Source organism: Marmota flaviventris, chromosome 19 (genome assembly GCF_047511675.1).
Source record: "Marmota flaviventris isolate mMarFla1 chromosome 19, mMarFla1.hap1, whole genome shotgun sequence".
Classification (NCBI taxonomy): Eukaryota; Metazoa; Chordata; class Mammalia; order Rodentia; family Sciuridae; genus Marmota; species Marmota flaviventris.
In genome coordinates this window covers 32,758,420-32,772,770 of record NC_092516.1, presented here as the reverse complement: position 1 = coordinate 32,772,770, position 14,351 = coordinate 32,758,420, and the positions used below count along the sequence as shown (strand labels likewise).

Below are 14,351 nucleotides of genomic sequence, written 5' to 3'. Positions count from 1 at the left end.
TTTCCCCTTAAGTACTTTTTAGTTATAGTTGGACACAATACCTTTATTTATTTATTTTTATGTGGTGCTGAGGATCAAACCCAGGGCCTCCCTTGTGCTAGGCGAGCGCTCTATGGCTGAGCCCGAGCCCCAGCCCCAGCCTGAGAGGAGTGCTTTTCTTATAACAACTTCAGTAAAGTGAGATTCATAACACAGAACATCTTAAAATTTTTAGGAACTTACACATACTTAAAACAAGCTGCCTATGTGATATATAGGCTTACATGGTACATGCAGAGCACAGACCTTATAAGTACACACTTAGAGATTATAAGCCTATTTTTCACTACGATTCTTATAGTTGAGATCCTTCCAGCTCTGAAAGGGGAAAAAGATGTTTTGGGTGAGCAACAGTCACCTAAAAGTTGAGGTACGAAAAGTCTCTTGTGAGGTCTAAAGGCATTTATCATATGGGCGATTCCAGGAAATAACACACTGTCTTCCAAATCTCTGACTAGAATTGCACAATTAAAAAGTTGGAATAAATGGTCACATTATAAATGCTCCTAAGTAAAAATGAGACAATCTTGATTACATCCGAGGAAAACCCACAACACAGACTTACATGCACGTGAGTCAGTTTTAGACCATGATGCGTCTCTATTTTCTTTTGCTGAGCTAGGATGGGAAGGCTAGTCTGCTATACAATAAAAAATGTCAGAAAGGCATCTTTCAACATATAGGAAATTAAGTTGGCACAATAGGCCACATAGCTGGCAGGCTGCCTGGGATCAAATTAACCAGCCATGAACAGCTGGATGACCTCAGCAATTACTCTTTGACCCCAGTTTCCACATCTGTAAAACAGAAATGATAATCATAGTGTGAATCTCACAGGGCTATCCTGATGATCTCAGGAGCTAACATCTGTGCGGTGCTTAGAACAGTGCCCAGCATGTAGCAGGCACTGGTAAGGAGGTAAAATAAAGCCCAGATGACTTCTTTCCTGTGTTTGTGGGAAGAATTTTAATCTCTTTAAATCAGCCTAACCTGTAACCAAAAGATTAAGTGATTTTAGACAACAGTAACCACTTTGGCTTAGCAGCACTGTCACTGATTCTGGAATGAATTCTTTTATTTTTACTGAGATCTTAGGAATGTATTTGTAATTTTCTATGAATTAGCAACACTTCTTTAAAAACATTTTTGAAAAATATTTGTTTTGCTCTTGCTTTTAAGACCAAAGACTGTCCAGGTTGGAACTTGAGTATCAATAAAACTGTAATAAATATATATATATATTTTAAAGTTGTAAGACCTATAAACATCCTATCAATTACAAAAAAAAAAAAAAAAAAGAAAAAGTCTGTGATATTCTAATTTTCCTGATGGTGAGGAGATAAAATCTGCTCTGGGTCCAATTTAGGAAGCTGACCCAACAATTAAATGTGATTCAAAATAATGGAACACCTGGCGAACCTGGAGCAAAAGAACAGCCTAAACTCATGTGATGGTGAATTGTAAGAAATCAAACAAATGTATAAAGTCCCCAAAGAAAGCCTGTTTTTTTTTTTTTTTTTAAAATAAATGAGAATAACCTTTAGTTTTCTCTGCTTTAAGGATGAAAAAACTAACTCAAGTTTTTTCCCCCCAAATATGTTGCCAAAACATTTTCCTCTGACCATTTCTGTTTTCCCTTTTCAATATTTTCCAAATTAAAAAAAATAAACTCTTCTTGATTTAGGGGGAAAAATGGAAGTTTGCTTAAATTTCAGCTTCCTTTTTGAAACAAGCTTTGCTAAGTCAGCGTGCTGCCCAGGGGAGCTGAGATACGCACTGACAAGGACTCATGTGGGCGGGGGTGCAGGTCAGTAGCAGGGCACTTGCCTGAGTTTCATCCCCAGCACCATACACACTGACGTGTGTGACAAAAGGTACACACCAACAACTGTAGAGTCATATACATTTGGTCCTGTGACTTTACTGTTTAAAAATTAAACAAAGTGGATGAAAATATTTTACAAGCCAAAATCTGGATTCGGTTTTAGTCTGTTTGTTCCTCCCAACACGGCTCAGTGGTTAGGGACTTGAGTTTCTTTTTTCTCTTTTTTTTTTAATATTTTATTAATTGCTGATGGATATTTATTTATGTATGTATGTATTTATATGTGGTGCTGAGAATCGAACCCTGTGCCTCACAGATGCCAGGCAAGTGCTCTACCACTGAGCTACAACCTCAGCCCCAGGGACTTGAGTGTCTTATCTGACTGTGGTGTCAGGACCATGTTGCTAACAATGCCTATTAAACCCGGATACTTGGGTAAGAAGCTGCTTTTTCTTTGGAGAAGAGGATGTCAAACCCTCACAGGATTACTCATATTCAGGCAATTCCATGACATTAAAGTCTTCCACCATCCTGGTAAGGATGACTAGACTGCAGAGTTGAGGCCTGTGGGCCAGACTTCCCAGCTGCAACCACTCAACATCCTCACCTGAATATGGCCACAGCCAAACACAAGCCAGTGGGTGTGGTCGGGTGCCAGTAAAACTTCAGACACAGGTGCTGGCCAGCTCCTGGCCATGTGTGTTCACCCTTCAGTTAAGGTGTGATTGACAAAAGGTGATACTTGGCAACATGAATCTGAACAAGCCTTAAAAATATATGCTAAGGGCTGGGGCTGTGGCTCAGTGGTAGAGCACTTGCCTAGCATGGGTGAGGCACTGGGTTCGATCCTCAGCGCCACATATAAATTAATAAATAAATAAAGGTCCATCAACACTAAAAAAAAAAAAAAAAATTAAAAAAATATGCTAATTACTATTGAGGAATTGAGATCACTCAGCATAAAAATGACCAGAGTTTGGTATTTCTCTTAAATCATCAATATATTTCCATTGTTTTCAAATATAGTTTAAAGCAATGACACATTTTCTGAAAGAGAATAGATTCTATTCATAAAGGACATTTATTCTCAAGAAATGAGGTCTGGGGAGGATGAAATATATACTTGGAAGATTAATATATAAATTAAATCTGTCATTATTTCTTAAGTTTTGATAATTAGAGAAACTTGCAAATTTTGCATATTTTAAATATCACTTTTTTTTTCTTTTTTTTTTTTTTTAAGTGCTGGGAATTGAACTCAGGCCCTCCTGCATGCTGAGCACAGGCTTCACCCTGAGCTACATAACTCCACTCCTACATCTTACCCCTCTGTAAGAAGTAAACCATGTTATATATCAGGCAATCGGAGAAGACCCCACTACTTGGCCTTTCTCATTTCAATGGCAAAACTTCTACAGCCTTCATTGATTTAGGAGGCTGAGGGAAGCGCATCAGTCCCAGGTCAGCCTAAGCAAGTCAGTGAGACCCTCAGCAACTTAATGAGACCCTGTCTCAAAATAAAACAAAATGGGCTGGAAATATGGCTCAGTGGTAAAGTGCCTCGGGCTTAAATCCCCGGTACCAAAAAAAATAAAATAAAAAAGAAGCCCAAAATAGCATCAGCAGGATTAGATCCTCAAGAACTTCATATCAAGGGATGGCAATTCTCCAAAGACAATAGTGAATGGCCAATAAGAACATGAAAAGATGTCTGGTATCATCATCAGTCACTAGGAAAATGAGAATAAAAATCAAAGTGAGATTTTTTTTTTTGGTGGCATTTGGCCACTGAGCCACATCCCCAGCCCTGTTTCGTATTTTATTTAGAGACAGGGTCTCACTGAGTTGCTTAGGGCCTTGCTAAATTGCTGAGGCTGGCTTTGAATTTACAATCCTCCTGCCTCAGCCTCCCAAGCTGTTGGGATTATAGGCGTTCTCCACCATACCTGGCTCAAAATAATTCTTGACATTCACTAGGAAAACTATAATAAAGGCAAAATCACAGAGATTAACAAGTGTTGGCAAGAATGAGGAGGAACTGGAACCACCTTGTACTACTGGTGGGAATATAAGTGACTGTCACTTTGAAAAACAGTCTGGCAGTTACTCAAAAGATTCAATTTTGAGTTACCACAGGAGCCAGAAAATCCATGAGAAGGAAAAGCGTGTACACAAAATTCGTACATGAACTTTATCAGCAGCATTATTTTTAATAGCCCAAAGGTGCAAACAACCCAAATGCCCTTTAACTGGTAACTATGTAGACACAATGTGCTGTGATCTACACAGGTTGTGTATCTGTTATCAGAAATGCTCGGTACCAGAAGTGTCTGGAATTTCAGATTTAATATTTGCATGGACCCAAGTCTAAACATGAAATTCCCTTATGTTTCATATCCATTACATACATAGTCTGAAGATAATTTTATACAGTATTTCTAGTGTGCCTGCGTTTTGACTGTGACCTGTCACATGAGTCAGGTGAGGAATTTCCCTTTGTAAAGTCATGCTGGCACTCATAAAGTTTCATATTGTGGAACATTTTGGATTTTCATATTAGGGATATTCAATCTGAACAATGGAACATTATTCATTCATGGGAAGAAATGAAGTATTGATATACTACCTGATGAATAAACTTCAACATCCCTATACTGAATGAAAGAAACCAGTGATAAAAGACCACATATTGTATGACTCCATTTACATGGAATTCCCACCAGAAACAGATTCACAGAGGTAAGAAATAAGCTGTTGCAATATGGCAGAGGTTAGGGTTAAATGGGAAGTGACTGCTAACAAATGCTAAGTTTCCTTCTGGGGTGGGTCGACTGTGGCGATCCTGCACAACTTTGTAAACATACTAAGATCACTTCACTGCACTTATTCACTTTGGGATGAACCCAGGGCCTCCTGTGTGCTACCACTAAGCTACATCCCCAGCCTGAACTGTATACTCTTAAGTGGGTGAGTTATATGTAAATCGTTCCTCAAGTGAGCTGTTATAAAATAAATGCTAAAACTTTTCACATTTCAAAAAAGAACAAAAGAGAATTTACAGTAATGACTGTCAATCACTGAAATAAAAACCTCAATGGGACCAGCAATCAGAAAATAGAAATTTAAAAACACCATTTACAATAGAACACACACACACACACACACAAGTGTCTAAGGTGAATTTATAAAAATGTGTAAGACTTCCCCAACAAAAATATAAAAAGAGTGCAGAGAGAAATTAAAATGTCTCACATAAAGGTTATACCATTTTCATGGATTAGAAGATTCAATATCAAGATGTTAATGCACTCCTGGTCAAAATCCCAGGAGACTTTTTTTTTTTTTTTTTAATTTTTTTAGTTATCAGCAGACACAACATCTTTGTTGGTATGTGGTGCTGAGGATCGAACCCAGGCCGCACACATGCCAGACGAGCGCGCTACCGCTTGAGGCACATCCCCAGCCCCCCAGGAGACTTTTTAAAGTGGAAATTGACAAAATGATTCTAACATATATGTAAATGCAAAAATTCTAGAACAGCCAAGACAATCTGGATGAGAACAAAGCTGAAGGATTTAAGTACTAGATACCACAACGTGCAATGTAGCCAAGTAATCAAGACAGTGTGATATGGTTAGGGACATCGAACAGCCAAGTGGCCCAGTCATCACCCAGGTGACCTGTTAGAAAGACAAATAACTGCAAGAGGAACCGCCCGAAAAAATGAAAGTGCAGTACAACATGAAAAATGGCAGCTCTTAGCTGAATGTCGGGGGTGGAGGAAATGCTGACTGAGAATGTTGGCATTGCCCCTGTCTGAGGGACGCTGGATGTGCAGCGACAGGTGATGCCCCCCAAAATGTCAACCTAACAGAAGAAAGTGGCTGTAATAAAAAGGATGAAGACGTTTCAGGGGAAAAAAAGGCCAGAAAAAATGCCCTTCACATTAAAGAACTCCTGACGAGATTTCCCATCACTGAAATCACGAAGGATAAAATGTGGGAACTGATCATGATATTGTGAAACACATATTTGGTCTTTGTCCAGTTTCCCAATATACAGCTCCAAAAGTCCCCAGAATCCCAGTCTGGAGCTGCGTGTCTTTCGTGTGCCCATGAGCTGACTGATGGCTGGGGGCTCCTGCGTCCCTCAGGCAGGGGCTGGTTGCTAGGACAGGGCAACAATTTCATCAATCACTTCTCTAAGAATGCAGAAGGACTGGGCTCCGGGAGCTTCCAGCAGTGGGACAGAAGGAGGTTCCTGCAGGCCGTGCGTCTGGGGAGGGCATGGAAGCTCCTCACCTCTTCCTGTCCCACCTGGCCCTAAGTGTGTGCGTCTGTACCTTCACAGTATCCTTTACAATAAATGGGTAATAAGTGTTTCCGGGTTCTGTGAGTCACTCTAGCAAATGAGTCAAACCCAGGAGGAGGTAGTGGGAACTGCAACTTATAGCCACCTGGCCAGAGAACAGGTAACAACTTATTACTTGTGACTGGCTCTGAAGTTGGGGGACTGAGCCCTCAACCAGTGGGGTCTGTTACTATCTCCAGGTAGATAATGACAGAGTTGAATTGAAAGAGAGGACACCCCAGCTAGTTCACTGCAGAATTGCCTGCTTGGTGTATAGGGTTTGGTCATGTAAGTGTTTGCGCTGGAGAAGAGTAGATACTGAGTTGATTTTTTTCCCTTTATGTCTCAACAATCCAAATTTAAGAGAGTATGACACTGTGCTAAAGCAAAGAGAAAATGCTCACTCCATGTTCCAAGCTGTATGGGAAAGCAGTGTAGTTAAAATTACTTGATAAACTTTTTACCTATAAAAGCACTTTAATTTGCAATGTTTCTAATTATTTAAATTACAGTGTGCTTAATTAAATATTAGTTCTATTATTTTTTACTTCCCTATACACTCATAAATAAGACTATTTTAAACATTCTGACAAACATTTTTAAAGGTCACAAAATGATAACTTTCTCCATTAAATATCAAGAATGACAACGTGGTTTCCACTTGCAGAGATATCTTCATTACAATGAAAAGCAAGACTGCTATATTTAAAATTAACACAGTAAGTGTGCCATTTGAGAAATTAGGAAAAGAATAAGAGTGACCTCAAAGACAGAGAGGAAACAGACATCCATGAAACAGAAAACAAAGATACAACGGAGAGAACTGAACAACTGTCTCAAGAATAATCAAGGAAAGAGCTAGGGGTGTAGCTTGGGGCAGAGTACTTGGCTAGGATGTGTGAGGCCCTGGGCTGCCTCCCGAGTTTAAAAAAAAAAAATCAAGGAAAAGTGCATATTCTTACAAATTCACATCACCTGCTTTATAGAAGAGAGTAATGCTGATGAAAAATAATTGCTGTTGCTTTGAAATTCTCAACTAAGTGTGAGCCCGTGGACCAGCACTGGGGCGTCTTCGGTCTTTGATACTTCGGATGCCACAGGCTCACTGCCTCATCCGTCTTCAGGCTGTGGCCATCGTCCTTTACGCCTGGCCGGCCCACCATAGTTGACAGCAGCAATGCAGGCTCAGGTGGCCCACTCCCTAGCCGTCCAAGGGGAAAGTAAAACGCACCAGGCCTCACTCCTGGGTCCTCCTTGGGCTCCTGGGCAGGGTGTGCTCTCCACCAGGTGCACAGATGCCTGCCCAGCTCCAGGGTGGCAGCCTCTGCAAGCCTTGCTCCACCTTGCTTGGCTGGGAAGCACATGCTGGGGATAAGGGAGTCCAGGTGGTCACCCCTGCAGGCTAATTCTTACACCCCGAAATTGGTGACCATCATGTTATCACCTCCCAGAGGGATGCTGCACCTGCGCACAATCTGGAGAAATTCATTGGGGGGGGGCGGGGGGAGGGCTGGGGGAATGAGGTGGTGGACCCACAGTTCGGTGTGGACGATGTCTCTGGAATCTCCCTTCTCCTTGACCTCCAGACACCTGGTGCTTATGGTCAAGACCCTAGTGAGATCATTTCTACGGACACTGGTCATTGCCAATCACCACACCTGCTGGCCCCAATCTGCCATTAACAACAAATAACCTGTCATTCCTTCTCAAAAAGACCTCCATCATTGGGACCCCATGTTCTTCCTCTTCAGTGACCTTTCCCGGCTGGCCTCTCCTCTTCCCCTGGCCTCAGCGAAGTGCTCCAGAGTTCGAGGGTGAAGAACTCAGAGTCCCGGCGACCCAGGTTGGGCGAGCCCTCGCTGGCTCTGGAGCCTCACTGTGAGGCCACGGCACAGCTGCCTCAACTCCACCCCCAGGGCCGCGGCGAGAACTGAAGGCCAGCGCTGCCCGCAGAGGATACTGGTCCCCGCGCAGAGCAAGCACTTTTCCGCTGTTCCTGCTGCCCGGGATCGCAGGCCGGCTGGGGCCCCTCACAGGAAAAAGCGGCTTCAGCAAGCGCAGGCGCACTGCATGAGGTCGCCGCTGTCCCAGAGCGCAGGGACCCATAGCAGCGGCCGGTGGCTGCAGAGGGGCGGGTGACTCATTTTCTCTATCCCCCCATCGGTCCACCATACAGCCGAGGGGGTCACAAGTGAAAGCAGCTGCTGACCTGGCCCTGCAGACTCCCCAGCCAGAAGAAGACCCGAGGAGGACCGTGGAGAGGGCGGCGTGGGGAAGATGCGCGCTCATGGGGACAAGTCCTGGAGGCTTGGGGAAAGCCCGAGGGCGGAGGACACAGAGCTGCCCACGCCCTGCTGCCTCTGCGCTAGAATTCCTGCTTCCACACAGGGCAGACCAGGAAGGACCGCCATGGCCTTCTGGAGGAAGTAACGCACCCCCCAGCCACGTGGGAGAAAAATGTCACCCAACCAGACACACGCAGAGCTCAGAAGCGCAAGGTCCTGCTAGAGGGCACGCTGGTGTAGCTCCTTTCCTTCCATCAGAAGCTGTTGAAACAGACCTTTCATGCCAGACGCCTGATGTGGGGGCCATCACTAGGCCATCTCCTAACAGCTGTGCCCTCTCCTCCCTGGCATTCCTTGGCTAACGTGCCAGGGAAGGCTTTCTGGGAGCTGGGCGTGGGTGTGTGATCCAAACTGGACTATGAGACCCGAGGGGTTGTGTGCTGGGGCTTCTGGGCAAAGGTTTCCTCCTTTGTAAAAGAGTACATCTGAGAAGAAATCCCCTTTCCTGCTTTTGGAGACCATGGGAAGAGAGGTGATGCTCAGACTGGCAGCCATCTTAGTACCATGAATGAGGAAATGGGCATGACGCTGAGGATAAGGAACCTAGGTTCCCCGGATTAACTGGGAACCTGTTACTCCTGGCCTTATGTGGAACAAGCAGCATGCTGTTGCTTAATCATTGTTGGCTGTATACTTTGTTACTTTTAGGCAAAAGGATCCTAAATTATTCACAGAGCAATGGGTGAACTAATGTCAGCTGGGATGTCTAAATGGGAATATCCACAGCTAGAAATCAGCCATAGTTCTGCGGCAGCTCTGGCTTTACTAGTGGACTTCAACCCAAAAGACACAGTGAGGGACTGGGACTGTAGCTCAATGGTAGAGCGTGTGCCTGGCATGTGTGAGACACTGGGTTCAATCCTCGGCACCAGAGAACAATAAATAAAGGTATATAAAACAAAGAACACTATTAAAATAAAAAAAGACACGGTGAATGAAAGTTTATAAGATTTACAATCAAACTATGAGCACCAACACTGAAAGGCAGGAATAACCACACAATAAAATCTTCTTGGAAAACAAGAAAAATATTGTCTACCTTTGGCCACTTTTTTTTTTTTTTAAATTAGTTGCCACTACTCTTCTATATAGGGAATTTAAACAGATGCAGGATGGTATTTTAGTCTAAAATTTCATTCACAATGAAATGAAAACTTGCAAGTCAAAAGAAGTTAATATCAGCCTCCCAATCATCATCTCGTACTGAGGTGCTATTTTATCCTGGAACTGTTGTAGCCCCGTGGAAAGCTAGTAACTGTGAGGCCGTGCGTATAAGCAAAAGGATATCTTGAAACAAAAAATGTGAAACCAAAGTTATTTCCATTCCCTCCGAATAAGACACACATCCACATGAAAGAAACTTCGCCATCGAAACATATATTCCTTACTGAAACTGGAGTTTCAAGCCGTGTTTATAACAACACTGTTGCTGTGGAAATAGTTGATTCACAGCTGGATAAAGCAAGGTGTGGAGCCGAAGTCTTATTTAAACAGTGGCAGGACCCATAAAACATTAAAAAGGCACCCTGAATGGCAGTGAGTCAGAGCGCCATATGTTTTAATGTAAGGGTCACACTTGGTTTTTTTCCCCTGATGACACAAATGGGACGTTTCTTATTAATTTCACCCTGTTTGGAACCCTACAATCATCCTACCTACTCCCCCAAACGTCCTGGGTTTTGCGTCTGTGTGTTGTTACCTGCGGGTGCTGGAGCAGTGCCCCAGGTCAGTCCCCAGAGCGCTCGAGCTAGGGTCCAGCCACCGTGCACAGCTGCATGAGACCCCATCACACTGGCTGCAGCCCACCTGTCACCTACAGCTTAAGGAAGCGCCAGAAATCATGAGTCCAGATGGACTTCGCCCAGCTGGCCCCACTCCATCCTGGCCGCTGATGGTCAGGGTTTCGCAACCACTTTGAAGGCCCTGGGCCGGGCTGACTTTGGGACCCTGCGCTCCTCTGTTTTTCCTCCCCACGTTCCAGACACTTCTTCAAACCCACAGACCTCTCTTTCCTGTCCTTTCCTTCTGGTTTTCTGAATGTTTCCAAACACTCTGAGGCTGAAATCTTACCCCTTATACAATAAAACACACTCGACAGTTTTGAAAATGAGGGCGACATTCGGGGCTATAAAAAAAACGGACCTTTCTTGGCAGGCAATGGCAACAGCCAAGTGGCTCTGTAAATAGAAACCCGCTCCCCCGCCTGCAGCCCAGGGTGTGGCCACCCTCCGCTGCTGCACAGGAGATCGATTCATACCAGCAGAACCGGAAAAGTCACCACCAAGAGCCACTGTGGAAGCCGCAAGAGCCAAGAGTGCCACGCAGAGCCCGTTTCCCTCGGTGACTCAGGAAGCACTCCTGCCAGGCCACGGCTTGCCCACCTCCTGCGGCTCAGAATGTAGGTCAGGCTCCAGGCTCGAACCTCGGGGCCAGGGTGAGAGGCCAGAGCAGGAGCCAGGATTCCCCGGTTGCAGGGAAGCCCCTCTGCTCGGCCGGGCTTTGGGCCTGGCCTGCCCTCCACTGAGCCTCTGCTGCCACAGGCCATGGAGTGCCCGCAGCCACCCTGTACCTTCTCATCAGGGTGCCCAGGATGACAAGTTAGGTTTCTGAATAATGGATGGTTGGCTCACCCAGCTCGGTGGACACCAGAGACCCGGTGGCAATTTCCCCCATCTTGGCCACTCCATCGTAGTAGGCTTTTCCTGCGAGGATCATAGCTAGACAGCAAAGGGAACACACAAAATCGTCACTTAGACAAGGAAAGGAGGAACTGACACAAGTTTTCTTTCAAACATCCCAGGTCCCTCCTGGCTATGGCAAATGTGGCCTGGAGGCGGGACTCATGCCTGATGGCTGTGCTGGTGGCCTCTGCCCACAGCAGAGCCCCATCAGATCCTCACCTGGGACCAGCCTAGGAAACTTCAGCAATAGGAGCCAGAGGTCCAGAGAAGGCCCTGGCCACTCCTGGCACCAGTTCCAGAGCAGATGTGCCCGACACCCAATCAGGATTGGGAACACATCTACTCCAGCGAAAACTCTTTTCCCAGATGGTTATTCTATAGCACTACAGGTCAGCAACATTATTAGTTAGGAGGACTTGAGTGGGGAGTCTAAGAACCTGGTCCTTTGATGGTACGTTTTTTTTTTCTATTAAAAAAGACATTTGAAATCACAAAGAGCCAGCATATTTGCTACCGGGGAAACCTATGAAATTTGAAATATAGTAGCACCCCCCCAAAAAACCAGAATTATTTAGGGGGGAGAACCCAACAAAACAGAATGCTCCTCCTCCCTTTTTGGCAGAAACAGAAAAATGTTTATTGCCATATGAGCTGGGTTCTAATTATTTTAAAAACATTTCCCCCTTCAAACTGATTTTGAAGACTAAACTATGACTCCATGACTTCTGTGGACAAGTTGCATATCCTTTCTGAAATGAGGTTGTTCATCCATAAAATGCCCTAATGATGAGAGTGTCTGATGAAAAAATGGCAGCTGCTCCCTGGGCCCAGTGGCCCACACCTGTAGTATCAGCTCCTCAGGAGGCTGAAGCAGGAGGATTGCAAGTTTGAGACCAGCCTGGGCAACTCAATAAGACCCTGTCTTGAAATAAAAACTTCTACCCAGGGCTAGGCAGATAGCTCAGTGGTTCAGCTTTCCTGGGTTCAATCTTTAGGACAGAGGAGTGGGAAACGTGGCTGCCGATGGCAGGGGCCAGAGCAAGTGCAGCTTAAGAAGGAAGGTGCTCGACAAGCCGGCCTTGCCACGATACCTTGTAGGTGATTTTGGAGAAAATCATTTATTTTACTTTACTCCAAAGATTAGTTTCATACATAGAAACTGGTTTCTCCTGCAGCTTTAGGTATGGCAGGATTTTAGAACCCAAAGGACCCCCTGTCCAGTCACCGCCTTTACCAAGAGGACAACGAGAGGGTGTCCCAGCTGCTTTGCCTACTTCATAACCAGCATATTCTTAAAGAGTGGATTTAAAAATATATATGTATTATATGTAAAGATGGCTATATTCTATTTTTGATGAAAACAAAACCAGATGCATATCAAAGACACAATGACCACAGTTGTATCAACATCTATATTTATGTAACTATTCTAAAGATAGCCGGGAAAGGCCCTAGTAAAAATGTTAATTTTTTTTAAATTAGTTGTTGATGAATTTTTAAAAAATTTAATTGTATGCGGTGCTGAGATTTGAACCCAGGGCATCACACATGCTAGGCACGGAGTCTGCCACTGAGCCACCCACGGGGGAGTTGGTGGGGTGTAGCTCAGTTGGTAGGGCACTTGCCTCAAACGCACAAAGCCCTGGGTTCGATCCCCAGCACCATCACCCCCACACACACGGTAGGAGGGGGCGGAGAGTTACATCAGGTCCAGCTGAAGGCCAAAACAAATAACCCAATTTTATGACAAATTTATCTACTATTGTAGACATTTAAAAATTTTAAGTTACAGCATTCACTATGTCTGTATAGAAGTTCAGGAAATGCAGTGTTCTGCTGTACAATTATTTTATATGACTGGGGATAAACTTAAAGCATAATTACAAAAAGAACAACAGCAATTACCATTTATATGACTTTTCAAGCCATTACTTGGTTAATCTACCCTATAATGTCAATGGGAATGTTATCAGCCTCTCTTGTGAAGGGGAGTGGGGTGGAGATATCCTGGGAGGTCCCCAAGGTCAGCAGTGAGTCAGAGACAGCCACACAGCTCCAACTCCACTTCCTTAGGCCTAAACTGTGGTGCTTTTTGACTCTCTGGTCTTAGCTGGGATGAGAAAACAGTGACTCTACTTCAAAACATGGTGCATGACCAGTAAACTGTCAAGTTAATATATGCATTTTAGAATGAAGATTTTAAATTGTAGAGTACTGATAAGCTGAAAAGCCAGTTAGTGGGAGAACGGCATGCAGGATTGCACAATATTTAAACAAAATTTCTGGTTTGCATCCCCACGCGAAATCGAAAAATTTCATTAACTGTTGACTTACATTTAAAGCCATGTAATCTTGTCAGTCTTAAAAAATATATTTGCTTTTATGATAAAATTAACTTTAAAATTATATAACTTGCTGGGCACCGTGGTGCACGCCTATAATCCTAGCGGCTCGGGAGACTGAGGCAGAAGGATCACAAGTTCAAAGCCAACCTCAGCAACCTGTCTCTAGATAAAATATATAGAAGGGCTGGAGATGTGGTTGCTTGGTGGTTAAGTACTCCTTGTTTCAATCCTCAGTGCAAAAAAAAAAATATATTATAAAATTTTATATATATTATAAAATTATGTATATAATAAATGTATCTAGAACTAATAATAAAGTAACATTTTAATAATTTTGCCTCCTTTTGGGAACACAATTCTTATTGTGTTTCTACTACTTATTGTTTAAGGAAAGAGGCATATTTGTTCCACTTTAGTGGCTGGTAAACTATTTCATCAAACTAGATAAACTATATACATACCTCTACCAGCTAAGTTTTCCTTAAAATAGTTTTGTTGGGTTACTTGCCCTGTTCAAAAGCCTTTAATGGCCTCCCTTGGCCAGTAGGGTAAACCCATGCTCCCTGGAGATCATGGTAGATTTTTACAGTAATGGCCTTCAATGAACCACACCTCCCAGAATTCCATGTGTGTGGTTCCCAGCCACACTGAAGGTAGGTTGGCCATGTGACTTGCTTGCTTTGACCAGTGTGGCATCGGCAAGCACCAGAGATGCTTGATTGGTGCTAGGTATTGGTGCTTATACTCTCGGGACACCACCGCTGTG

The 14,351-nt window shown here is 43.9% G+C and overlaps 1 protein-coding gene and 1 non-coding gene across 2 annotated transcripts in view; one reads left to right on the top strand and one right to left on the bottom strand.

The window, feature by feature from the left end:
* Positions 1–14,351, bottom strand: part of Baiap2l1 (BAR/IMD domain containing adaptor protein 2 like 1) — an 86,900-nt gene that overhangs the window by 46,820 nt on the left and 25,729 nt on the right. The window contains exon 3 of the mRNA XM_071605831.1: positions 11,190–11,276. Within this exon, the coding sequence (XP_071461932.1) occupies positions 11,190–11,276 (87 nt within the window). The remainder of the gene's footprint in view (positions 1–11,189; positions 11,277–14,351) is intronic.
* Positions 12,833–12,907, top strand: Trnal-caa (transfer RNA leucine (anticodon CAA)). The gene has a single exon. It is a non-coding gene; the product is annotated as a tRNA-Leu (tRNA).